Source organism: Lathamus discolor, chromosome 3 (assembly GCF_037157495.1).
Source record: "Lathamus discolor isolate bLatDis1 chromosome 3, bLatDis1.hap1, whole genome shotgun sequence".
NCBI lineage: Eukaryota > Metazoa > Chordata > Aves > Psittaciformes > Psittacidae > Lathamus > Lathamus discolor.
In genome coordinates, this window is record NC_088886.1 from 80,509,172 (window position 1) to 80,536,944 (window position 27,773).

A 27,773-nucleotide genomic window follows, 5' to 3' on the forward strand; every position below is an offset into this window, starting at 1 on the left:
TGCTGTGCTGGAAGCATCAAGAAACTGAAACTGAAAGTGCTCAAATGCCTGGCTCCTGTGGTGCCAATACATGATGTAGAGATGCCAGAAAACAAAGGGGATTCGGGCCTTAGAGGCCCTTTAGAAGTCTCAGTTTTTTAATTAAACTTCAAAAAACCTTTGCTGAAAAGATTAGGGGGCAACATTCAGAGCATGCTGGGGGGACATTCTGGCTGCTGAGCCAAGTCCCTTCTCTGCCACAGATGCAATTGCTCGCTTCCTGGTGAGAAGCCAGCTGAAAGAAAAACCATAAAGAGATCACACGGTTGAAAGGAGCAGTTTCCATGACCAGACAAACCCTTCTTCTTTTAAAGTCTGCAGGGCCTAGACTACAGCACCTGACTAGACTGACAGCTCAGAGCCACAGGATTTACCCAGGACTGCACGCTGCACCCTGCACCAGCATCCCCAGGGACCAGTCCAACCTTTTTGGCATTTGCTTAGCTCCACATGTTCCTTTCAAGGGCCAATTTGTAAGAGGGACCACCAGCAAAAAAAATGTCAGATCTGGTTTAGGACTTGGTTTGAAGGCATTTAGATAGAAGAATAATTGCACAGGGATGTGGTTTACTCTGGAGAAATAAAGGCTGTGTTTAAATGTCTAAAATTCCTGGTGACTCTAATAATTGCAACCTCTGCCTCAATAAAATGCACAAATAATGTTATTGAAACATTTCCAATCAAAAGGTATTATTTTTGGTTTAAAACAGATGCAGTAGTCAGTATTTAAAAGGAAGACGTCTGGGCGGGCTTACCTCTATTTCAAGGGAAAACTACTGGAACATTGGTTTAGTCTCTCTTTGTTTTTATAGCCGACTTATTACAACATTAAAACCTTCATAGAGTTCTTGTTACTTTTTCTAACCAGCTGGAGAGTAGCTCTACAGTCATGAACTGAAGAGGTTTTATTACATTAAGGTGTGTTTAAGAGCTTGACCTGGTATGCCACCACATCCCTGGAGAAGCTCTATCATCTTTGCAGTAGCTGAGCATCCTCAGTACCGTGCCATGTCAGCCTAACAGGCACCAGCATTGCTCCAAGCATGGCTATTGCACCAGTCTAGCAGGCACCAAATGAATTTAGAAACTTAAGTGCCCCCTGCCAGTTTTCACTTGGAGGATCACAGGGCTACATGACAATGGCTTGTAGGTTCAAGACTATATTTTCAGTGGCATCTTGAAACTTCAAGATACACCAGACACCTACCAGTAAGACTTAGAAGGTACAAGCTTGTAAAGCGCCCACCTGCAGCTTTAAATGCTTAAATATCAAATGCTTCTCTCTCTTCTGAAAAGGGAACTCAGGATCCTCAGCACTCTTGGAATTTTGCCTTGAGCTCTCTGCTGACCTGCATTGCTCACATGAGCAAAGTCAGATGCATCTCACAGAAGCTGGCAGAAATTGGGCCAGTGTTTCATGATTCATGTGCCTATAGGATTAGCTATAATTAGTGTCTTCAAGTAAGACAATAACTGTATCATGCTATTGCACTCCATGGATGCAGTATCAGCACATATGGAAGACATTTATTACTATAAATATTCGGGCACTTGATAGTTACCCAAAAATAAAAAAATCAGGTTAATCATTCTATCCTACAATCCCTGGCAAGAGATTTGAACTCAGGTTTTTCTGGCTCAGCTTAAGGTTTTACATATATGATCACTTCTGCCAGCTGGCAGAACTAAAATCTTAGGCTGAAGTATTCTCCAGCAGCCAAATCTATCTGCACAGTAACATTACTGAGCTTGGCTTTTTGCAAGCCATACACTACCTAAAGATATCTTGCTGCTGCATATAGCTATGAAAGTTTATGTAGAACAGGTAGAAGAATTACTTTTCTTTTCAGAGTTAATCATTAACATCTCTCAGGGGAAATAACCAACTGAGGCTACTGTCTTATTTCCAAAAGTTGCCCGTACATGCTGCCCACACATTATACATGAGTAGCTATGCTGTTCCCGCATGCATATGTGTAAAGTTGTTTCCAAAAAGTAAGCTGGAAGAGGAAACCTCTAAGTGCTAGCTAGAATGTATAGCTACTCATCAGAGCCGAGGCATGGGAGAATAAACTAGCACTAACTTCCCTTTAAAAAGCTGCTCAGCAATATCAGCACCAGTGGTTATTCAACTTCCAGTAACACAGCACACCATCCTTGGACTCATCAGCTCTCCCACAAATGCAATAAAATTCAATGGCCATTTTATGATCTCCTATTAGGTGTCATAAAACCACAAGACCCATGTATTACTTCCCAGCCCTGCTCTTTAAGGGAAACTGCTGGAGTTCAGTCCACACAGGTCCATGATTTGTGAATTTACAGCAAGTACAGTCACACTCCCAGTCCCTGGATCTGTCTCAGCCCATCTGCACCATTACACATGTATACAAGATGAAGACATTTCTCAGATATCAAATATTCAGAGGCCTGGCCATGGCTCATGAGCCCAGTCCCAGCTCCACACAGCACCAGGTTTGGTAACAGGACAGCTACTTTCTCTGGACACAGAGTCAGAGCCAAAAAAATACACTAATGGATCAGTGCCAGCCCAGCACAGATGCAGCCCAGGCACCCCTGCAGTGAGGTTCTGAAACTGTAAGGCTCTGCAGAGCCAGACCAGGACTCTGCAGACCCAGCACACAGCTACAGCCTCCATCAGGAGCCAAGCTGGCTCTTTGCAGAGGCTCTGTAACACATCTGTACCCCAGCCTTCAATGCATCCCAGAGTGGATGTACTACCTAGGTTATTGCATCACTCATCAGCTTATGACCAGCTGATGGGAAACAGAAAAGCTGGTGGGTCTTGTTAGAAAAGTTTACAAAAGAGAGCAGCACCTAGTAGGTGAACACAGCAATGCTGGTGCCATCTGGGATGGGAATTCCCTCAGTCACATATAACTGCTCAAGTGTTAGGCTTGAAAACAATTTTTACTTCTTTTCCCCAAATAGCATTGACCTAACACCCCTGAAGAACAAAACTTTCCCATACCACCACAGTATAGCTCCCAGGTACGTAAAACATCCCACCTTTGAGCCATGTGCAAAAAAGCTGAAGCAGGTAGAACACATACGAGGTTTTTGCAGTACATAACATAGAGCCTCACATTTTCCCCTTCACTCGGAAACTTCAGGTAACTCAAAACAAGGAGATTCAAGCTTTCCCTTCCTAACCTTCATCTAGTCCACAGCTTATAAAACCACCACCACATCACACACTTGCTCAGGAAGCATCCAGACTCTTCCTTCTTACCCTGACTACTTCCAGGATGAACCCAGCAGCACGTTCCTCTTCTGCAGCCATTCCTGCTCCTCTGTTAAATCGCTGTAGGTAGCCCACTCTTCCCTGCTTACTCTGCCAGGTCAGCACATATCCACAGGCTCCTTACCCAAGAGACCACCTCTTTCTTTTGCTTTACATGACAGTCTCTCCTCCAGATTCCTTCACCATCTGCTACTTGAAAAAAAGCCCCCTTGACCCTGGCAGGAAGGCAGTAGGTTGAGCCAGTTAAACCCCCTCACAAAACACACCTTGAGACATTTAAGCAGGTGGCCCCATTCCACACACCTACCTGGGTTAGATCTTGGAGCTGAGTGAACCCTGCTCTGGGCTGGTAGCTGCTGCTCTAAACCACCTTCACCTCACAGTTCAAGGAATGTGCCTCTCCCTGCAGACCTTTCCACTGTGTTTTGGGCAGTAGGACAAAATAACCATGGCAATAAATTACAAGTGCCTTGGTTCAGTTTGGAAGGCTGGATCACCAGCTGGATACTACAGTGGTTGACATAACCATTTACGTGGCCATATATGTAGTATGTAATGTGTATATACATGTATATGCATGTATATACATGCATTTACCAGACAATACACTGTGTATTGATAGAACCTTAACTAACATTGTATCAGAAGAAAAGAAACAATTTGCAGAGGGTGAGTGCCTGTTAATCATAAGCTAAAGGGGAAAGGAAAAAATTTAAGTGAGATATAAAGGGAGGAAGTGACTCAGTGGGTGGGAGGGAGGGGACAAGCGTTCCAGACAGATGGGACATGAATAACTTTTCCATCTCCCTCTCTCTCTTCTCTCCCAAGTCTTGCAGGAACTGCTGTGTTGAAATAGTCAGTCATTAACTATTTGATGAGGTTTTAAAATCTGAACTGAATTCTCTGAATGTAACCAACTATTATTACAGGGTCTGCATCACAGCAATGCAAGTGTTGGAGCCTTTTGGCAAGCCATAGTGGTGAAGGCAGGCCTGAGCACTCTGTAGGAAAAGCCACTAAATGGCGTCAGCTGTTTAGCTGTGCATAGCCTCGGTAATGCTGCAGGAATCAGAGCAGTGGTGATTAGTGAGTGTGCAGACCAACTGTGACCAAGCAGCAGGGCATCCATCCACACAGACAGCACAAAAGCCGACATTCAGGCTCTACTGGTATTGCTCAGCCTGCAGGAGAATCAGGGCCCAGTATGCACTGGGTGAAGGTCACGCTGGAGGAAATTACTATGGTCTTCCAAAAACCTTTTCACTTTGGCTGTCCTCCTGCACTGCAGTTCCTGGGGTAGATTCTTCCACCTAATATCATCCACCTTTCTAGAAGGCTGGGGCGCAGGCAAAAATGCCCTTTGGTGCTAGTTCAAGGGCAGGATTCAAACCATGAGTGCCAGTAAGTTCCCCTGCTGCCCATGGGGAGCCTCTCCTGCACAGTCCACCTCATGCTACACAAACAGGCTCTGAGAAAACCTGAATGAAGTATTTCCCTTCCTGAATGCCAAAGGCTAATTGACCAGCACGAGACCTGCTGAACTTGGTGGAACCAGGGTGGATATAATCACTCAAGAGAGCCAATAACCAATTAGCTGAATGGCTTCAGCAGTTTCGAGGTCTGCCTCTTTATTCAAGAGCAAAATAAAGATCAATTTCTTAATAAGCTTTGTAATATCTGCTATTCCTTCCTTCTCATTATAATTATCAGCATTGCAGCAGTGTTTTGTGCGTGTAATGAAAGAGTAAGACAAGGGCTGGAAGAGCCTGAGTGGTAGAGGAGGAGTAAGCAAAGTGTCAAGCCAAAACACCATATATGCATATGCATACACATACATGTATAAAACAGGAAGGCTGTACAAATTCTCTACAGCAAAGGTCCAGCAGGTCATGAGGGGATTCTTACCACAACGTAAGAGCCTACCCCTGCTGGTAACTTTTACCTGTTTATCAATCAGAGGTTTTGCACAAAGAAAAGCCACACGTAGTGTGGCAGTATCGAGGCTGGCCTGGCCTCTCCAGCGCTGCCACAATGGCCATGGGCTCACTGCAGCCCATGAGCTCAGCCAGTTGCTTCCATCAGGCTGAGACCAGTAGGGGCCAGTTGGTAACCAGGCATGGCAGCCAGAGCACAGCTGCTCACTGGTGCTGCTGCCGTGACAGCGCACAGCAGGCAGGGCATAAGTACATTGTCCCTTCTGCCACTGAGCACACTGACCTCTGTCAGAGGGCTGGAGCAGGTAATACCTTCATCTGCCACCGCTGCATCCATCAGAACCCCAAGAGATATGCTCCTCAAATCCCATCTTTGCATTGCCCTGTAGTTCCCCTATGTGTTTTGCTTTTGAAATTGCAGGTTCCTATTCTGCAGCTACATCAGTTGAAATCGCATTCCCTTTGTCAGAGAGCCTTCAGCACTCTTCGCTGTCTCCTTTCTTGCAGTAAGGCAAGAAACAGCAGAGCAATGTACAGATTCCTCCCTGCCTCCCAATTCCTCTGTTTCTCCTTCCCTGAAATCAGGACTACTTGGAGCTAACAACCTCACCCATGAAGACATAAACAGCATTGCCTACATTTTTCAGCATCTCCCCCATACACCATCACGTGTTGTCATGCAGCCTTCTGGTGAAAGTGCATTTCCCTTTTCAATACATGACTCTGTGTGGCCCAGAGAAAGCCCCCTCCACAACAGCAGCAGCAAGACTGCCTTCCTTTCTCCTGTGTGCGTTTTAGCTGAGAGTGCACAACAAGCAAAACATTGCAAAAGTCATCTCTAAATGAGAAACTGAGAACTCAAAAGGGGGCTGTGTTGGAAGGCCTTTTTTTAAGGAGCTGTAGCTGGATAATTGTCCAAGACAGACTGGCTTGTTGACTCTCTCACAGCAAAAGGCACAGGGCTGTTTAATCGATTTTAGCCTGTAACTAAACATATACTTCTTTCAATATAATGAACAGCGATGCTACAATAGTGCTCTCCTAATGTAAATTGATCCATTACAGATGAGTGTTTAGATCAATGTGTGATGTCCTGATTGGAAATAAAACTGTTTGCTCAAGATCACTATAAAGACAATGGGCACTGATAGATGATATTTATGTGACAAGGAATGGCTCTTAAAAAGGAGATTGCCAAGACCATGTCCATCAATTATGAAACCAACATTCACCCACCAGATACGCACACATTTTTAAAGACAGGAAAGAAGAAAAGATCCCAAACCCTTTGATGTAAAATACACAAGGCCCTAGAATGGCAGAGAGTCTCGTCAAAGGCTGGGAGAGCTTCATGGCCATACACGGTGACAGCATAAATCAGCCAGAGGAACAAGAACACCCACTAAAATGTTATGTGACGAGTCTCCGTGGCTTTACATGGATGGGAGACCTGAAGAAGCCCCTGAAGCCTTGTGTGTCTGTAGCAGCTGAAAGACTTACCAGGTCTTTCATTTCCAGGGCTGCCTTGGGGCAGCACTGTGTGTCCCAGTTCGGCATTCAGGGGACTGTAAAAGGTAAAACTCTTAATGGAAGAGGGCCACATACAGCCCCTCCCTCTTTGTGGTGAGGACTGTGCCCAGCCATGGCAAACCTGTGGTCTCTGCAGGCTGGTGCAGGTGGGCGCACCTCCCTCAGACCCTTGGTGCTGCTCACTTTCCAGTGTGGAATGCACTGTCAGCTCCAGGCACATGGGCACGGGTGACTGCAGCAGCCTGGGCAGGTGAGCAAGCACCCGTGGCCTTGTAGGACTGAATGACACTGTTTATCTACCCGCACTACACTGGGGTTTGTTCCAGATAATAGCACCACGGTTTGTGCCCTATATGCTCACAACCCATGTTTTGTCATCTCTGTGCGTTTGAAGTTGATGACTCCAGTTACCTTCCAAGTCAGTTGTGATTAACACATGTGCTTCCCTCGCTGGTAGCTGTTCCCTGTGGTCTTATTACCTCACTTGCATGGGGCATTTTTGTTTTCTCCCTTGTGTGCCAAGGAAGTTTTCTAAGAGCTGCAGTATGGCTTGCCTTTGTGCTGGATTGTGTCCCAGCCATTCATTACTGGGGCAGCTGCAAGCACTTCTTTTTCTTCTAGGGACGAGCTTCTCCTTTGAAGCACCCTGCCAGAGTCCATCAGGGCACTTGGTGGAACAGTGCTGAGCCTGCACCACCACACGGTGCCTGGCACCCTCATTCCAGGCCGATCCCCAGCTCCGCAGGCAGAAACCTGGGCAGGGTGCACCTGCCCCGGCAGTGGCGGTGCTGGGGAGTCCCAGCAGCATGGCCTCCATGGGTGATTGACACAACCAAGATGGGCACCAGGGCTGATAAAATGGCTGCCGCCACAACCACCACACCGCCTCAGAAGCAAACTCACTCTGCCCGCCCTGGCTCTTCCTCATCCCATTGGCTGGGACAGCAGCAGCGCCGCTCCTGATTGGCTGTGCCTGTGGTCTGTCAGCCACACAGCGGCAGCAGGTGTGGTGGAAGGTGTGGGGGTGCAGGTGCCCATGGCCAGATGAGGTGTCAGACCATCGGGCTGCAGGCAGCTCTCCCCTTGCTCCAGTCGGGGCTCTGGAAAGCCTTCTGTTGTCTTTAAATGGCTTCAGTGCAAGAGTGGGACCATGTGGGCAGCCCCGGTGGCTCCAGAGCTGGGTGGACCTGCTGAGATGTGAGGAGCCACTGGATGCCTGAGGACTGGCAGTGTTCAAGGCCGGGGTGGACAGAGCCTTGGGTGACATGGCCTAGTGTGAGGTGTCCCTGCCCACGGCAGGGAGGTTGGAACTGGATGATCTTAAGGTCCTTTCCAACCCAAACCATTCTATGACTCTGTGATTCTGTGACTGTGGTGACAGGGGTAGGATGCCTCAGGGCCTGGAGCCTTGCACTGGCTGGGCAAGTGCTGGAAACTGCAGGCTTGCCTCTCATTTCAGTACCAGCCAGCCACAGAGGGCCATGATGGGACAGGGCTGAGCTGGCTTGGGGCAGTGGCGCTCAGCTAGCAGGAGGTGTAATTGCTGCCTATGAATGGACTGGGTGATGGGTGGCCAGAGGTCAGGAGGGGACGCTGGGTGGGGGAAACTAAATGAAAGGACAATGTTGACACAGAACAAATGATGCTAAATGGCCTGTGAAAACAGATCCATTAAGGAAATGATATTCTGCAACAGCAGAATAATACAAATTTAAATACAAATAGAGGAGGAAAATGGCCTTTAAATACAAACAGAGGAAACTTGTGAAACTGGTGGCTGAACCTCCTGGTGAAGGATTGTATTTGCTGGTCATGTCCTACTCTGCTGTCCTTACAAGAGTCCCCTTCATGTCAGTCTGCTGTATCTGTCCTCCCTTGAGATGTAATACCTACCAAACACTTCTTCTGGCCAGCTCTGATCATAAATAGCTGAGTCTGTGTGGAGTGTAGCATGTACTTTCACCACATATTAAAGAGGGACTAAGGCTGTGTGAGCAAGGAACAGCCTGTTAGGGCAAGAAGGAGCTGGTACCTCTCCTCTCAAAGCCACAGCCATGAGCTCCTACTGATCTGGATAGACTTGGGACATGGAGGGGTCACCTCTCATGTCTGTTTGTAAGGAAAGTGTTTGGGGACATTGTGGTGGTTGCTGCTGCTCAGGCACTGCCACTCATGCTCAGGTTGTTCAACTATTGCAACCCAGGAGCAAGCTTCCTGAGGAAGGGACAGAGCAGCTCTGTTTCTCTCAGCACCGAGCCAGCTTATGCAGCCTTGAATGGTGTTCTTCCAGCATGCTGTCTCCCATCTCCATCCGTATAAAAGAAAAGTACAGTGGACAAAACGGCTCAGCTGTGTTTTGGGTGTTGAGGAGGGTGTGACATTACCTCCAACACTGTTTCTTGCTACCTTAGCAGCTCTACAGTGCACAGAGGAGTGTGATATGAAACAGATGAGAACTGCATTAGAAAACAGCTTTTCTGGGAGCAGTTGCCCTTTAGGGCAATGCTAGCAGTTAACTTCGTACTTCACAGTCCTACCACGGCATGAGGCACATACATTCAAACATCAGTTTTATAGCTCTGCAGAACGTGGGTTAAGAAACAGCAGGCACAGGCCTGCTGGTGACACCTCAACAAGACCGAGACCGATGTCTTCCTCTGCAGGGGCGCAGACAGAGGCTGTAATATTTCTGTAGCTCTTCTTGTCTCAAGGGTTGCGTTCCATTCACGTGCAGTTACTCTGTGTTTGGCTGGCACTTTCCACCCTGAAGGAAATCAGTCCCTCAGAAAGCCCTCAGTTGTGCCTGGAGTCACTCAGGAAATATTGGCCAGTGGCACATTCAGCCTGGTGCTATAATGGGAGCAAGTCTGGAAACCTCCCCATGCCTACATATCCTGGGTTCATAAGTAGCAGTCGTTTTACCCCTTCTTGGTAGCTGGTGCAGTGCTGTGTTCTGACTTTTGGGCTGGGAACAGCACTGATAACGCCGATGTTTTCAGTTACTGCTCGAATGTTTGGTCTGGCCACGGACTTTCTGAGCCTCATGCTCTGCCAGGGAGGAGGGGAAGCCGGGAGGAAGCAGGGACAGGACCTGACCCAAACTAATAAAGAGGTATTCCATACCACAGCATGTCATGCCCACTATATAAACTGGGGGCAGCTACCTGGAAGGGCTAGGGCACTGCAGGGTTGGACGAGGTATCGGTCGGTGTTCGCTCAGGTGGGGTTAGGCGAGTTATCAGTCAGCTGGTGGTGAGGTGTTGTATTCTCTTCCCTTGTTATTTCCCTTATCATTATTATCATTGGTGGTAGCAGCAGTGATTTGTGTTACACCTTAGTTACTAAACTGTTCTTATCTCAACCCGTGGGAGTTGCATTCTTTTCGATTCTCCTCTCCATCCCTCCAGGAGCAGAGGGAGGGAAAGAAGGGGGGGGAGTGAGAGAGCGACTGTGTGACTTTATTTAAACCACAACACTACAGCATGGAGCCCTCAGAGCCACCCACTGTGCGCACTCATCCTTGGTCTCACTTCACTAGGGAGCAGTGATCAGGTTTGTTCTCCCTGCCTGTTGCTCACTTCACTACAGCTCTCACCAGCAAAGGAGCTGACCTGGGTCTCAGCCAGGTAAACTCCTAGAAGGGGGGATGCATGCCAGGTCCTGGCAAACACTGCCCAAGAACTACAAAATCCCCTTCTATTCTTGCTTGAGTGCCAAATCAACACATGAGACAAAGGAGAAATTACCTTCTCTGATCTTCCCTTGCCCGTATCTTTCCTATGTCTGGATCTCAGAGCCACCTTACGGATCAAAACCATATGTTTTACTTCAGTAGAGCTCTGATTTTTGTCTGAAGGCACCTGACCCATCTCTCAGGCTGAAGAGCCCTATCTATACTGATCCAGGTATGAGATGAAAAGCCACAGTTCTGTATGCATTCTGCATATATGCAGAATAAAACTACGTAAATTAAAGAGTGACAGGTAGTACCTGTGCATTTTCAAGGTTCATAAGCAGCAAACAGCCGTTTCATTAAAAAGCTTCTCTTCCTGTCATTATCTCGCTGCACTCTCAAAAGCAGTACAGAGGGGAATTCTGTCACTAACCAAAGCAGGTTTTTCCTTGAAATAGCCAAACAGCCCCAGTTCAAGGAAATTCATCTGATCAGAACAGCTACTTCAGAGGGAAAAACCATCCTCCAGTACCTGGGACTTCCACCCAGAAGAGAAAAGCCTAACAAAAAACAAAACCAGGAAGAGAAAGCCAAACAAATCCCCTTAGAATATGGTACAGATTTAGCAGAGGAGAAACCACCATTCAAACAAACTAGTGAGGGCAACAGTAGATTTTTCCAGCTCCTGAGGTCTTCAAATCAAGACCAGACCCCTCTGAAGGCTAAATTACACCCCTCCTCTTTGGAGGAAGGGGCTGTAGCTCCCGACACACGAGCGCAGGACAGCGGCGATGACTCTTGCCTTGAACATGCGCTGCCTTGCAGGCCAGGCCGCGATTCCAGGGCTGAGGCACGGTGTGCCTGGTGTGTGCATGGGACCCCCGGCAGAGGTGAGCTGCTCGGCAGCAGGGCAGCCTGTCACACAGCCAGACCGGCCAGGGGAACAGCAGCACAGCTCAGGAGCTCGAGGGGTGCCTGAGCCTTGCCTTGCCTCCCACCACCTTTCTTCCCCCCCCCCCCTCGCTCCAGTGGCGCACACCCGCCAGTCGAGCAAGAGCAGCACTTGGCTATCAGCAACCGAAAATTGGGAAGGAGGGGAAAGCCTGCAGGAATCTGCGCTCCAGGCGCTGCTGTCTCTCGCTCACCCCTCTCTCATCGTTTTGCCTGAGGTGGGGCTGACTCACTGGCAGCACGCTCCCCGGCTGGCAAGCTCCCCACCGCCTGCACTGCAGCCAGGCAGTGAGCACACAGGTTTCCTGCCACCGCAGTGAGATGGGGCTTTCACACTCCTGAACTGTCGGTATATGAGCAAGAAGGGGATCTTGGCAGGGATGCCAGAGCCACCTCCCTCCATCCTTGCTTCCGTGAACTTTTCCAAAGGTTTCAAGGGTGGCCTGCATTTGCTGTTCCCTGTTGGCTTTGTCACATTGCCTGCTCCCCGAGTCTCAGGCTGCCAGCACATCTCTCCCCTGGATGACTTGGCTCGTGTTATTTTGTGTTAAAACCGGTATGATTTTTTAATGGCTATAAATAAGTTAAAACTGCATCTTTAATTAATCACTGCACTTTATATTGTAAGTGGAGATTTTTCGTAATGACTACTTTATGATTTTAAGGTGCCATTTGCTCACTGTCAAATGTATCCCTCCATGTTTATCCCTTTTATCCCTCCCTGTTTAACAGGTTCAGGATGCAAACAAATTTCATCAATAAAAGATTCTAATCCATTTAGTCTAGAGCAAATAATTGGTTACTAAGTAAGTGGGAAGGGATTGAGTGGATACTTTTACCCAAGCAAGGGTGAACTTTAGGCAATAGACAGTATGTTCATAAACCCATTTTAAAGTAATCTTAAAATGTTTATTTTTCACTCATGCAGGTTTGAAATTGGAAATACGTATGTCTGGATGACTAAAACATGAACAATAAATAGGAGCAGCAGCATGTAAAGTATAGAGGAGTAGAAGCATTAATAGAAATATTTCTGCTATAGCAGCTATTAAATGATATTTTTTTACGGTTTGGAAGAAGAACCCCTATGTTTATAGGATTTTCCCCCCCAACTAAAATATGCGTGTGTCTTTCCCTAGATATTGTTTAGCTATACACACACAGGGAGTGCATGTATAAAACTGTCTATCGGTGAAGTGAGAGCTGTTTCTCCTTTTGTTTCTTGTCCCACTGGCAGGCAGCAAAGGACACCCAATCCAGCACCATCAGCATCTTCACAGCATCTGCCCTGTGCAGTATCAAAAGCCAGTTCATGCCCTCTGAGAGAGACCCGCAGAGCCCCAGCCTGGCCTGCCTGCCTCCCGCATCGGGACTGTGCCCGCTGTTGGGAGCAGAAGCAGCTCACCAGCACCAGGCTGTTGCGAGTTACAGCACGTTGTGGGTCACAGCAGCTCATCAACGCATTGTGAGTTAAAGCCCTTTCCCAACACAAAGAGGCCGCACCTCTGGCCTGGAGATAGTTTGTTCTATTTGCCTGTACCAGCCCCCTCAGCAGGGGCACAGGCAGCCCAGGGCTCCCTCAGAGATCAGTGCAGGGAGAGCAGCTGTGCACCCCACGGAACAGCAGTCAACCAAACACTGCCGTGCACGGCTTCCAGGTGCCCACACTGGCTGTTCAGGTATTCCCTGAGCAGTCAGAAAGACACTTGTTTTCACTTGGCCTCAGATTATATTCAAGTGACAAGCAGGTGGCTGGATATCCAAAGATGTGTTTAATTTTTTACTCAAGGATGCAAATAGCCACAAAAAGCACTACTGAATAGAAACTAGAGAAAAAATAATAAATGCTTTTAAAAACTGCTCTACCTCAATTCCTAGACAACTCCAGTCTGATGTGCAGTATATGATCTGTCAGCTAGGATTGAATCCAGGCACTCGCCACTTTGTTAGCTTAAGAATTTTGAGCAATTTTTTCCATTTATCTGTATTCTCCCCAAATCATTTCACACATTTCTCAGATACATCAATCCTTCCGGCATTCCCCTAGACACTCAGTAGGATGCCCTGCTATAAATATAATAAAGCCTTTTATTATGTCCATTAACCATGGACATGTGTGCTCCAAAAGTTTCCTGACACGCAGTCATTTGTGGCTTTTTAATTATAAACAGGAAAAAATCTCCCAGCAAAAGAAGACAGCAGGCTGGAAGCGGATCTCCATGTGTGTGTTTTGAGTGTGTTCTCCGAAGGGCTGACGGCACCCACTCCCTCCTCCTCCTCCTTTCGGAAACTGCCTGTGAACACACGTGTCCACAAACAGCCAGTGACACAACAGATCAGCTGTGCTGACCCCAGGGGGCTCCTGCAGGTTTACAGTAACACCCATCAACTCATTTGCTGATACGCAGATACAGCCCCGTCAGTTTGCACACCTTCTTCCACTTGGATTCAGCAGAACAGAAAAAAAGGCCCAGTAAATTACTTGACAAATTAAGTCATATTTATTGAATGCCTTTTATTTCAACAACCGAAAAATTCTAACAGCCTAACAATGCACATAAGTTAAAAATTAATTATCACTTAGTGATAACAAAGATAAAGTTGATTTACATGGAAAAAAGAACATTTACAATATGTTAATCCTTATTCACATTGTTGATACCGCAATAAAACACAATTTGTTTTTTTCTTTTTTTACTTTTTATTTCACAAAAAAAGGCGGAAAATTGTGCTTTGTTAAGAGGCACTACAAGAAAAGTTTTTTTCTCCAAATAGATATTATATGATGGATATTGAATAAATAGACATATATGCATTGTAATTCGCAAAGTTCTGGCAAGACCACAGGCTAAAATGCCCACAGATTCACTTAGAACCACTGCAAAATTGGCAGTGAAATTAAAAATAAAAAGGCAAGACTCAGCATTGAAAAAATACCTAATAAAATTTTTGGTTGAAGTGTAAAAGATACCAAATGTTGATGCCATCACCGGATGAACAACCTTACGGAGCGTGGCAAAATTCAGTTTCCTTTCAAATGTACGGAGTGATTTCAGCTACAGGATAAGACGACAGTTTTGAAAGAGTAGCTCTGAGAGAAACATAAAGCAGCAACCATCGAAATTCTGATTAAAGCTGCAGCATACTACAGAAATAAAGGATGAAGAGCAAAAGGGGCATTAAGTAAGCAACCCACCATCATTTTGCAAAGGTATATGAAATTTATGCAGAGATACTCTTATGTTTCAAACATTAGTTCTGAAAAAATCCTTAAAAACTCCAGAGGTTACTGATCAGCTAGAATTAGCTTGTATTGCAACGTCTTCTCCCTGTATATTGTCTGTTCTGAGGAAATATCTACACGTAGAGGTTCGGTTTTCATTTTTAACTCCTACCTTTTATACCTTTCAAATATATAAATAGTATTAACAGTTATATTACATTGCCTGGTGTAGTAAACAGAAAGTAACTTTCAAAGTGATATTGCATGAGGTCTTTGTCAAGGTCACACAAAAAGCCCATGTGAAAAAAGAAAGGAAAAAACCCCAAAGCCTTGTTGGTGCGATTATGACTGCAGTTTGAACAGGCGTCTGAAATCAATCCAGCTGCACGAGTAGCAAAGGTGAGGTCTTGTCTCGGAAATCATTGCACAGAAGTGGAAAGGAAATGCTACTTGCTGTCTCTTTCGACATGATGCCTCAGAACGGGTGGATGCTATAGGAGACTGCAGCTTTAGTGCTCAGGCCACTGAAGAGTCAGTCGGTATTAGCTCTGCTTTATGTAACGTAGCTGCCAGCTAGGCTGCTGCGAAACCCTTCGGCAGGAGGTGGATGGGTGCAAAGGGCCCCCCGCAGCAGGGAGCCCGGGGCACCGAGCCCTGGGGTGGGCTGCAGCCCGGGGACCCGCGGCTGAAAACACTTCATTTCACTGGCACAAAACGCGTGACACAGAGGAAGCCCGGCTAAACTGGGAACACAGGGAGGGATGGCTGGCGAGAAGGGCGAGCGCAAAGTCAGCAGCACAAACCCTCGGTCTGTCAGCAATTTACCTGGACAGGGTGGCTGGGACTGTGGCGTTTTGTGTCCCGATGTAACTTTACACTTGTGTGAGTGTGTTTCACCTCAGTATAAACAAAAAGCAACAATAAGAAGCTCATAAATTTTAAGATCTGAAACAGAGAACAGGTAAATAAAATCCACAGTAAAATGTGGCTCATAGTATGAATTCCATACATCAAATCTCAACATGTTATCTTTCTTCTCTTTCTATAAAGACCTCGTTAACAGACAAGTCTTCTATGCACTGAATTTCAGGTTTAGTCATTCTGAATCCCATGAAAATTCATCTGTTCACTACGGAAAGGACTGTCTGGAGAGTGGAACATGCTGTATCCTTTTAAGTGTGCATTGTGTTCAAAGTACTTTAACTTACTAGTTTTCTTTTTAAGGTGCCCTGATTTGTTTTTCCATTTTCTCTCTTTTTTTTTTTTCCTCTTTTCTTTTTTTTTTTGGCAGTGTTGATTTACATCTTTAAATACATACCTCAAAAATCACCCATCAAGTTGCCAGATAGGAAGCCATACAATAATGAAAAAAAAAAAAAAAAAGAAGAAATCAGGGATAAACATAGAAAATAAATAGGAATTCAAAAATAGTCACCACACCCTGAGAGCAGGCGGCAGTTTATCAAAAGCCAAAGCAACTCATTGTGAAGTGGTTTTAATACATAAACAAGTCTCATCTTTAAAGAACTCATTTCACAGTCTATACTTTCAGGTTGCAAAGTTCCGTCCCATGCAATTTTAATATATATATATTTTATGTAAATATATATATATACACACAGAGTTGTAAATTTTCCTTCATTGATTTCATAGGACTTTTTCTTCCCATTTACTTGCTAGATGTCCCTTTCATAAGTGCAAGATTAATGAAGGCATAATCCTATGTGATTACAATGATTACTTCAGTCAAACGTAGGGAGTGTAACACTCGAGTGTCTGTGTCAAGGCGATGTCTGATCGGGCAATGATGAATTCATTCGGTTTGCACATGGATCATGCGCAACGGGAACAAACAAAAAGTAAAAAGAGAAAAAAAAATTAGAAATAAAACCAGAAAATCCTTGGATCAATGTATTGCTTTCTGCACTCCTGTCCCACATTATCTCTGGTCGATGTCTGCTGGAGCTGCCTTGCTTTTGTCGGGGTTCTCCTCCTCAGGCTCCACTTTGTACATTTCCTCAGAGCCCTCCTCGCTGTCGTTCTCCTCCGACTCCGTCAGCAGCTCCTCATCCTTGTACTCTGCCACGTCAACCACCGTTCCCAAATGCTCTTTTAGCTTCCCGTGGTGCTTTACATGGTAACGTTGGTTCTGGAAGAATTTGATAATGGTGTGTTTGGGGAGATCCAGCTGAGCAGAGAGGGTGTGGATGGCTTCCTGATCAGGGTAGAGACCCACATCGTGGATAAAGCTTTGAAGGATACCGAGAGCTTCCAAAGAGATCTTGGTACGGGATCTTGGCTTTTTGGCACAACTGTCCTCAGCAGGTGGAGGAGGAGCCTCTTCTCTAGGTGGGGAATTCTCCTTTGCAGGCTGGGACTGCTGTCTGTGCAGCACCTACAAGATCAAAGAGACACAGACTTCACGTAACATGCTGACCCCCTCGGTGCCTGAGATGAAGGCACTTGCATAGGCCTTTACTTGCACAGGTCTTTACTTGCACAGGGTCTACTTTGTTTTGGTGAAGAAAAGTACAAATTAATATTCATTTCCCACTGCCTTTCTCACCTGTAAGACAGCTGCTCCAGTGAAGGAGAAAGTGATGCTAAACGCCAACAATATAAAATAGACACAAACCCACTAAATAAAAAAGAAATACAAAATGCAAGTAATAAAAAGAAATATAGACAGAATTAAAATGAAGTCAAAAGGGATTACAGTCTCATGGTCATGATGACCGGCCAGTTGTTCTCAGACAAGTCACTCTCCGGCTTTGCTTCTTTCCCCCCACTCCTCGTTTCCTCGCACCCTTTTAAGCTACAGACTCTCACCTTTTCTACTGGATGCCAAGTACCACGAAGGCCCAGACACATGTGGGGCTGTCAGATGCTACTTTATCATAAATAATGATTTGGCATTGAAATCCATCACAGCTGCTTTATGGAAGAAAAAAATGAATAATAGAAGTGCAGAGATTCGTTAAGATTTCCCTTCTATGAAAAGTGACATCGCAGCCAGTTCAGTTGCTTCACAGAGCTGGCTTTAATGTGTCTCCTGAACAGACTTCTCTGTATTACATCTGTCTGAACTTCACTAGTTGAGATCTGAGTTCACATAATTATAACCCCCCATTCTGAGAAACCCTCTGGGCAAACACACTTTTCAGTCTTGCAACAGATTTTCACCAGCAGAATCTCCTTTTCGGCAAGTTTAAAGAAAGCATATGTAGCTCTTAATCTTCCTAACAGCCACTTAAAATGACTAAGAAAGGGCTTGTGCAGCCCTTATTCCAGGGGAAAACACCTGATCTGAATTGTTAGAAATACAGAGGAGCTCCGTACGCTTCCTTTAAAACCAAATCTATACAGCAGAGATTACCAGCAAAAATCCCCTACAGGATTGGGGGCTGTATTTGCCCAGAGGTTTCTTCAGATGCAGAGAAATAATTATTAAAGCTCAACACTACAGAGCTAACAAAATCAATATGGATAAATATTTCCTTCCACAAATAAGAGGGAATTCTGGCTCTTCACCCACTAAGAAAACATCTTTGCTGCAAACTGCAGCATCCAGGAAATCAACCCTACGTTGAAGAGCTTTAAAGGGAAAAAAATCAGGATAAACAATGGAGATGTGCTGAGAACTTGCACTGAATTTTACACATGTAGCGAGCCCCAGTAAAACTCTACATTAGACAAGCTATTACTGCAAGAGGGAAGTTCCCTGTGCAACATCAGCCTGTTACGCAAATAAAAAAGCTCTGTGCTGAAGAGCCCTTTATTCATTTCCTCCATCAAACGTTGCTGCCACAGTCATTTAAAACATCCCTGATCCCCGCTTACACTGTCTGAAAAGCACATCCAAGTGCACAGCCACTGCCCACCACGCACATGTGGCCAAGCAGCAAAAGCTGGAGCAGACACTGTCAAAATGACCCGACCTGCAGCATGGCCAAGGGTTGGCCCTTCTGCTGCTGCACTGGGGGACAGGAGCAGCACTCACCCAGCCCAGAGGGGCTTCACCTCCACCTGCCGCTCAGTGGCAGGCACCGAGTGGTACCTTGATGAGCAGTGGGTGTGTGAGGGTGTGCACGTGCAGACACACAACACACGTCCCACCGACCGCAGCACAAGTCACTGCAGCTGCCGCAAAGCAATGCTTGTGACAGTGACGGAAGCACCCGAACAAGGAGGCAGCCTCCCAGCAGCTCCACGCTGTCATCTGGAAGCAGGTGAGAGGCAGGGCTTGCCACGCTCCTGGCAAGTGCCGCTGATGGGCAGAAAGGCAGCAAATGTGTTTCAGTGCCAACAGATTCATTTTCCTCCCAAGCATGTAAATACTCAGGGTGTCACAGGAATGGAGCTAACCAAGGAGCTGTGGGAAAGGAGAAGCTCAAATGGAAATGACAGATATTCTGGTTTGTGTTATTACATCTCGCAAAAAAGCATAATGTTCCAATGAACTGAATCGCTCAGCTGCTCTTTGAGGATTGCTTTTTTGTCCATGGATTGCTTTCAAAGAGAAGGACTGACATCTCCAAGCAGAGGGTTACAGATGAGGGTCATATCCATCCCTACATCACCAGGGAGCACTGAAAGCAGCAGAGTTGGGATCACTGACAACAGTCAAGGTCCTAGCCCATAAATTTGTCACACAGCCCCTACCCAAATTATCTCCCCTGTTGTGCCCTCTGGTCCTGTCCCCTGACACTGTAATGCCTGGAGCAGCCAAAAAAAGAAAGAGAAAGGATTTAACGCCACCAATAAACCGCCAGGGAATTTACACACAGCGTCATAAGAAAAGCCTCAAGTAGCATTGCTAATCAGAAGCTGAATTCAAGTAGCAGCTAACAGAGATAGAAACGCATCCAGAAAGGGTGTGAATTACTCAGTTCATTCTTGTTGGAGTTGGAAGTGGGCTTTTTTTTTTCCCTTTTCAGTTGACAAATAGCATGAGAAACGATCCAGCTTGAAAAATGTTACAAGACTTCCAATCAAATATAATGATGAAAAAACCCCAACAATACAGGATCAGCAGCAGTAAAATGTTTAATTTGAAGGAGATGAAGAGATGCCTACAGCATCTATAAAGCAATCAACCAAAGAGAGGGCTGAGAGCGGGAGGGAAAGAATAATTTTACTTAACCCTTCCTTTTCTGGAGTGACCTCTCCATCCTCTCCAGGAAAGAAAACACACAACCCAGGGTGATCAGTGCAGGTATTAGGAAAAGGATGTATTCTAGTTCACTTTCACCAGTACTTATGCCCTTAAATCTGCAGGCAAAATCTCCACTGGCTTCATGCACTGCTGTGCACACCCTGCCATAACACCTCGGGTGAGTGCTGCTCTGTGTCTGTACTGCAAAGAGGGAAATCCCATTGATCTTCCATGATTAAACATAGGCTGCAGCACATTTTCCAGTGTAGATAAAGCTCCCAAATGACGGTGTGACCTATCACAGAACACCGCCTGCATGGTGGGCTTCAGAGAGAAGGGGTAAAAACAACAGCCACGCTTGGCTTTCCTTTTCCCAAAGAGAGCTGGCGCTGGGCTGGGAAAGGTGCACATCCCAGCACAGGTGCACCATGCTCCTCTTTTCCACTCCATTCTTCTTCCTCTGTGCCCTTCCTCACCACTGTCCAGCCACAGGTGGGGCAGCCTCCTCCTCCACCGCAGCCACCACCATCTGGAGCTGACTTCCCTTCTCCTCCCTCCCTCCTCACTGACTGCCCATCTACTTCCAAATCGAACGTGAAGACACAGATTTCCTTCCATGCCCATAGGACTTATTTTTTCCATCCCTTCAAGAGATTTCATTTTCAAACTCCACAGGCACGGCTGTCCTCTCAGGGTTTCAGGACACAGCAGCTTTTGGAAGCTACCTGTTCATTCAGGTAGACTTTGACCTCAGAGACAGACTCATTTTTCCAAACACATTAATCAGCCCTGGTACAGAACTTGTGAGGCAACGACCATGATGGAAGTTGACTTTAGAAGATAAAGTGACTGGTTTTAAATCGCGCTGTACTGAAATATGATTTGAAGGCCACAATGAAAACCAGCTGGAAGCCATGTGTAAAATATAATAGTACATGCCTACAGGGAAGGAAGTGAGATATTGAATGATTAAGTTTAGGAGAGTATATAATGTAGTGTATCATTACGGGAGTGATCAGGATTACTTGTAATAAGCTAAGGGTTTGTGGTCTTTCTAAAATCCAAAGCCAAGAATTACTGAGGGGGAGGGATCACCGCACTGCTTTACACATATCCACTCCCCACATCTCAGGATGCTCCCGCAGGAGAAACCTGACTTTGTCAGGCTGGGACAGCCGTGTTCCCACAGAAAAGAGAGGTGAGCGAACCCAAACTGATGAACGTCATTGTAATTGCAGTCTGTGTCTGCACTGTATTTAATTTTGGCTGGATTCACTATCCCACTGATGTTTGTTTCCATTTCCACCCACTTTCTAGCTAGAACTAGACACGTGAAAATGGTGAGTTGCTAAGGGGAGCCAAGCAGAATGCTTGAGCGAGCTACACACACGGGCACCAACTGCAGCGAGGCACCGGCTGACAACACTCACCCTGTGCAATGCCACCTTTCATTGCCTGAACAACCATAGCAGCAGATCAGAAACAGGAACTGCATCTCTACATCAAAACCCCAAGCTCTTTTGTTTCATAGGAGGGTTCTGCTCTTCCCTTTGCAAACAGGATTAGTCATGTGAGCTCCCTTCCCACGGGTTTTGCTGAGATGATTAGGTGCCCCTTACTATGAGTAACACCAAAAATGTTCCATTCTTGCAAGACAAGACTGCATTTGTCAGAGACTGCGCTTGTTGAACAGACACTGTCTTCTTCTGTGCACAGAGTGAGCACCAACAGGTACCTCAAGTGGCATGCGCTGGCCAGTACCGATTCTGATAACCCAAACCCACAAGGAGCAAAGTTTAACGGATCGGCCCTCTCTTCACCAGAGAAGGCTTAGATTGGATACTAGGAATCATTTTTTCATGGAAAGGGTTGTCAAGCACTGGAACAAGCTGTCCAGGGAAGTGGTTGAGTCACCACACCTGGAGGTATTTAAAAGACGTGTAGACGTGGCACTTAGAGACATGGTTTAGTGGTGGACTTGGCAGTGTTAGATTAATGGTTGGACTTGGTGATCTTAAGGGTCTTTTCCAACCTAAACAATTCCATGATTCTATTCTCCACTGTGTCAAGGGGTCTCACCTTTTAGCTTTCCTTCACATTGCCCTCATGGCCAGCCATAACACTCCATCACACCAAGGACTTCTATGCCAAAGAGAGCAAGTTTTTTAGCCTGCTTAAGGAGCCCAAAATAGAAGTTAGGGAGAATGCACACACATTACGAAATGCAGGTTCAGAACGTGTGTTTGGTACATCTAACACTGGCCATCTATTACATCCCTTATAAGCATTCAAGGCTAGCGAGCAGGATTTGCCAACAATTTGCCACTCAATGCAAAACCAGATTCACTACGGACTTCAGTAAGGAAGCCCCCGGAAAAACTCCTTCCGAAGGACTAGCTGAAGTCAAAGGGAGGATGCAGGACAAGCCTAAACAAAGTCTTCAGCTGCGTTTTACTGACACCTGTAGCTGGAATTTGCAACACTTCACCTCTGCAAGCTGAGAGCTCCTAGGCAGTGCCTACCTATCACATAAGAGTCTACTTAAGAGGCAACCTCCATCGCCTTGCCAAGAAATCTTATACCTGGAAGGAGGCTCCGTCCCTCTTATCAGAACTTACAGGAACAATCTGGGAGATCACCTATTCACACAAACAGCCGCACACTCCTTACCCCGGGTCTCTCCGGGCTGTGCAAGACGAGAACAAAGCAAGCTGCTGCCATAAACAGGCTTGCACCCTGACAGCCCCCCAGCCCGGGGCTCGCAGGGGTAAGAGCATTAATTAGACACAGTCGCTGTGCCAAGACACTTTACAGGTTTCCTAGGAATGTCTGTACAAGAAACCGTGGCAGAAGTTACAATTTGCACCTGTGTTCATTTCTTTCCTCTTAAAAATGCGGCTGTTGGAGCTCTTTTTTTCCCCCTTGCGAAAATACATTCCCTGGGTAAATACTGCAGCGCCGGTCGCAGCCCCAAATGAAGTATTTTCTTTGGGCTCATTCTCACAAGTGGTGATTTCACACCCTGACACCATAAAGCTGTGTTAAAGACTGCGGTTTAGTTCCCTTGCTTTTCTTGGATTATACAGTATCCTAAGGTCAAAACTCAGGAAAATCCAAAACTGTTATTAAAAAAGAAAAAGTATCTATGAAGTGATGACAAATTGCAGACTACAGGTGTTAGATTACATTCTGACTCCAGGCAGGTTTAATATACTTTAGTTTCCTTTTACAATTGCCCTTAGCAGGTACTGTTATCGGTAAGGGATTTAAGAAAAACTATGGTACTCAATAAAAGAAGACCGTGTCAAAAGAAATCAATATGAGCGTGCAAAATGGTAGGAAGTCTGACATGGATAAATATGTTCACCTTCATCTAACTTCAGTCTGAGCTTCTTTTAATTTCATAGCTCAAAATGCCAGCCACACATCCTGTGCATTTTCCAATGCAGCTCAGTAATTGCTTCACAAGAGTAAACACCATTATTAGAGATAATTATAATACATGTCTGTGATATGATGTACCCCATCTCATGCAAACCAGACCAAATCAGCCAACCAGAGCTGGTGGCTACAACCTCTTGTAACCCAGCAGCCCTGGGTCATATTCAGCTGTAAAGACAAAGCAGTCGCACAGTAAAAGAATCCCCCAGATGTTCAGGCCTTTCCGGTCACCCTTCGAGTGCTGCTGACCACCACTGGAGCCAGAATACTGGATCAGACAAACCCTGCATCCTAAATCCCTCAGCTCTGAGGTACAAGTCACTCTCTGAGCCACACAGAAGGGGAGTCAAGAGAGAACTGTGAGGAGAGAAATGAGTTCCACAGGGAGCTCAAAGTCAAAGGCAAGTTTGGCTTCCAGGCTGGAATGTGAGCTGGTTGAAGTGATTCATTTTAACATCTTTGGAGCACACTTGCCACATGCTTCCCTTTGTGTTACAGCGGTCGCCTTGCTTAAGGGCAGGAAACAGGCAGTGAACTGAAAACATGCAAGACACGGAACAAACACCCAGTCTCAAACAGCAGCCCCGTCCTGCAACTCTTCTCCAGGACTAAACTGTCAAAAATAGTCACAAAGGTGACAGAAAAGACAACAGGAACAAAAAAAATCATCAAAAAACCCCAAAGCTTTCAGTAGTGCACTGCTTCTGCCATCCCACATGAAGTGAGAAGCACAAGCATTAGCAAAATGCAATTAATCTTGACTTGAAGGTGGGGGAAGGTGTCTCCCCCCCAGTGCACGCTGCTCCCATTAATGCTAACAGGAGCTTAGCATGCATCAAAGAGCAAATACACCACAGAACATTTTTAAGAGCTATCATCACTAGAGATAAAATATAAATTACAGCCTGATTACACTGTGCTGCCAAGAGGCTGCATGTGCGGCATAGCTCGCAGCGACAACTGGGCATGGCCAGATAACTTCTGGACAGGTCTAAGGCCACTGTACCACATCCGTGTGCAGGAGTATCTATCTGCTTGCCTTCGCTCTGCTCCCAAGGAGCCGTGGCAGTGCTGTCTGCACAGTTGTTTGAAGCATGTTAACAAATCAGCTTGACAAAGAGAAAAAAAACCTCTGCCATCGCTTGACCACAGTCATGATCTTATTCTTCAGTAATGTGTGGTTTATTTCCCTTTCCTGATCTCTGCTAATAGACAGCACGTGCCTACACAATAGCCACTATTTTGTCTGTATAATGTTAAATAAATCACAAAACTCTGACAATGCGGAGCAGTGTCGCGGTGTTTCCTGGGGTAACTGCTCTCCCTTGAACACTAACTCGACTCTTCCCACAAAAGCACAGGCCCAACTTTCATTGCTGTGCAAGTGCCTGAGAACTGGCTGATTTTATGGGGCAGCATAAATGAGCTCATGCTGATGAACGTTAGTGGATTAGCTCTGAGTTTCCCATCTTTGGCTGGTTTAAGCCAGATTGCCAGGTTTACTGCACAGTGACTGTGGCCAGCAGAGGATGTCCCTTTCTCGAATACCTGGCTGCAACCTGGGAGGGTTCTCAGCTGCTGTTCAGCCACAGGTGGAGCAGGCGCATACCTACTGTAAAACACCCAATGGGTCAGATTCATTCCGGCTTCTACTGGCACAAACCAGGGTGCTGGTTACAGGGACGCTGAAGCAGGAAGTGTTGCACAACCCCGCTGCAGACTCTCTCCTGAAGGCATTGGTGATGGATGGCTCCATTGTCTGGGAATGGGGCATGGCCAGCACAGCTGGCATGGGGGCTGGCCTGCTGCATCCTCCAGCAAGCAGCAGGGCTCTGCCAGCCTCGAAGAGCCGTGCAAGCCTCCTTGGCCTGTAACCTGCAGCAGCAAGGCAGGGGGGATGGCAACAGCCCTGTAAAGGTTCGTGCTGCCCTTCTGCAGGGTGATGCTAACTGGAGTGCCACCCAAGTGGACTTTGAACATCTGTGTGTGCATCCAGTTAACACTCACTGTCTTCAAAACAAGATCATGAGCTTCGCAGGCCTATGACTTGCTTCTTCCATGCCTTCTCTTGCGAGGCTGTCCAGAGCACTATGGCATATAGAGAGCCCTGCCTGGCAGTTTCCAGAGTATGAGCGTGGTTGTGGCTGGAGAAAGGGCCTAACAAAGGTTTTGGGTTGATTCTGAGTTTCCCTATGCCAGCCTAGCTAATCCCAATGAGGAGCTGACAGAATGCCACAGGAACTAAGGAAGCAACAAAAGGCTTTTGGTTTGCTTTTCTGCAGAAAAAATACTCTTGGTATCCTCTACATTTTCTTGTTTAATTAACACTACACATGTTCTCCTTTTCTTCTGAAAAGCAGAAGAGCATCTGTGGGCAGTGTGAGCACGATCTTCCCTGACAAGCCCCAACCTAGAGCCATGCTTAAGGTCAAGCCCTAAACCCCTAACTATGGTGGCACCAATGGCGCCACTATAATCACGCTGTTTTCCAGTTCCTTAGATCAGGAGCAGGCAGTGCCTTATTTTAGGAAGGGTACGTTTGGATTGGACACTGCGTTCTGGTGGGGGGTGAGGGGTAATTATTTGTCCCATCAAACTGGTTTAGGTCCTTACAGATGGCTATTTGGGGTTCCAGGAATACCCAACTGTACTGCTAATTTTTACAATGGGGGCAGTTAGAAGTCAGGAGAACCTGACTGTTATGGTTAGTGAAAATAGGAGATTTGTGCTGATAAAACACTACTCAGCATGTTTTTTGCTTTCTAGACGTAACCACCAATGCACTTAATAACAGGACTTGAGCAAACTATACTGTGTGAATCAAACACATAAAAGTATAAATATTCCTTTTTTTAGAAAGCAAGTCTTAAAAAGTGCATTATAATCAACTACCATGGTAAGAACAAAATATCCAGCATTACCACACACGCAACTGGCATAATGTGCTTTATTATACCCTTAGCTTGAAACCGGGTAAATAAAAATTGAATGACCAAAGTACAGTCTCCAGCACAGATTAGGGCACTGAGGACAGGGCGCCTCAGAGAATTAGATCTGAAATCCTTTGTCTTCCTGATACACTCTGGAAAAGGTGGGCACATCCAGCAGGCTGAGGAAGCCACACTGGTGTTACTGCTGTCTGTGTGTCACTACTCTGACCTGTACCTATTTTACAGACCCTGGATGCTGGAAGAAATAGGCTTTATGGAAAGTAAACAGCACCTGCAGTTTATATTCACAATATTGGAAAATATGCAGTTGGGAGGAAAAAAAGAAAGTACTATTTTGCTCATTTCTAATAAAACTGTTTAATTTATGGCCAGAGAGGCAGTATTAGGACAAAGCAGAGAATGACACTGTTATGGCCCTGGGATCCATCCCCAGCTTTGCTGCTGCCTGCTGTGGGGAGCTCTGTGAATGGCTCAGCCTGGGGTTGGCTACACGCACATACTCACAGGGCTAAGCTCACGCTTAACACAAGCCTCCAGCTAGTGCAGATCTGTGTGCAAGGAGCCCCAGGCTTCCGCTAGAAATGCACACCACCATTCTTTGCTTCATTAAGGTTAGAACTACGGGGCATTTTTCAGTCAAAAAGCGTTCTTTTGGTCAAAACTGTTGTCTGAGTGACATCAAAGTACTGCCTAAATAAAGTCTGCTTTGCCAAGCTGTTTGTCTGGGGTGGTGAGGTGGCGGCGCATACTCTGACAAAGTTCAAGCGGTTGTGTAGGCATTTCTCATGAACCAGCACATTCTGGTTGCTTTTATTCGGAACAACTTCTGCGCTTCAAATTCCTCCTATTCTCCTTTACAGCGCTTATGTTGCTCTAAACGGCCGCAAACCTTTGGGGTTTTTTAATTTTAACTGAAAATAGCAATTTAAAAAGCACTAACATACTTTTTTTCTTTCAGTATTTCAGAAATGTCAGCAACCCCTTAAACTAACTCAAGAACTTCTATAGCTCTAGGCTGTACCACCCTCATAGCCATCTATCTACTGACCTGCCTCCTTCACCATCCTATTTAGAAAGGGTTGCACTGATGGGAGCTCTGACAGAATGAAATGTAACGCAGTTTATAAAAGGAGATGGATGTGAATCTTTCCCATCTCAAAATCCAATAAAGCTTATGATTTTTATTGCATGTGGGAGTCCTTTGGTCTATGTAATACTGATTAGCAGCTTGGCCAGTAAGTCTGATAAACCAGAAAGTACTTTCGAATATATTCTGGCCAGAGACACTTGGGAGAGAAGCGTGCGTGTTGCAGCTGATGGCCCCAGGGGTGCACACGTACCTTGGGATTTCTTGTTTGGTTCTGTTCCATCTTGCCGTGGTTTTGTTCCATTCTCTTCAGAATGAATGACTCCAAGGCTCTCTTATCCGTGTGTCTTCCCAAAAGGAGACATCATCTCAAAACTATTCCCCCTCATCTTTCCTACACTCCTGAACCCTAGAATTTACAACCTGTTTCAGTTAGGGCTCTGGACTGGATTTTAACGGACCCCAAACAGAGCAATGCAGCATTCTTACTCCTAATCGCATTTAAACAAGGAAACACCAGGAAT

At 46.0% G+C, this 27,773-nt stretch overlaps 1 protein-coding gene across 3 annotated transcripts in view; it reads right to left on the reverse strand.

Moving 5' to 3' along the window:
• Positions 1-13,910: 13,910 nt before the first annotated feature.
• Positions 13,911-27,773, reverse strand: part of SATB2 (SATB homeobox 2) — a 131,999-nt gene continuing 118,136 nt past the window's right edge. For all 3 annotated transcript variants that reach the window (XM_065670003.1, XM_065670001.1, XM_065670002.1), the window contains one exon: positions 13,911-17,010. In XM_065670003.1, coding sequence (XP_065526075.1) covers positions 16,555-17,010 — 456 coding nt within the window. In that variant the 3' untranslated portion in view covers positions 13,911-16,554. The remainder of the gene's footprint in view (positions 17,011-27,773) is intronic.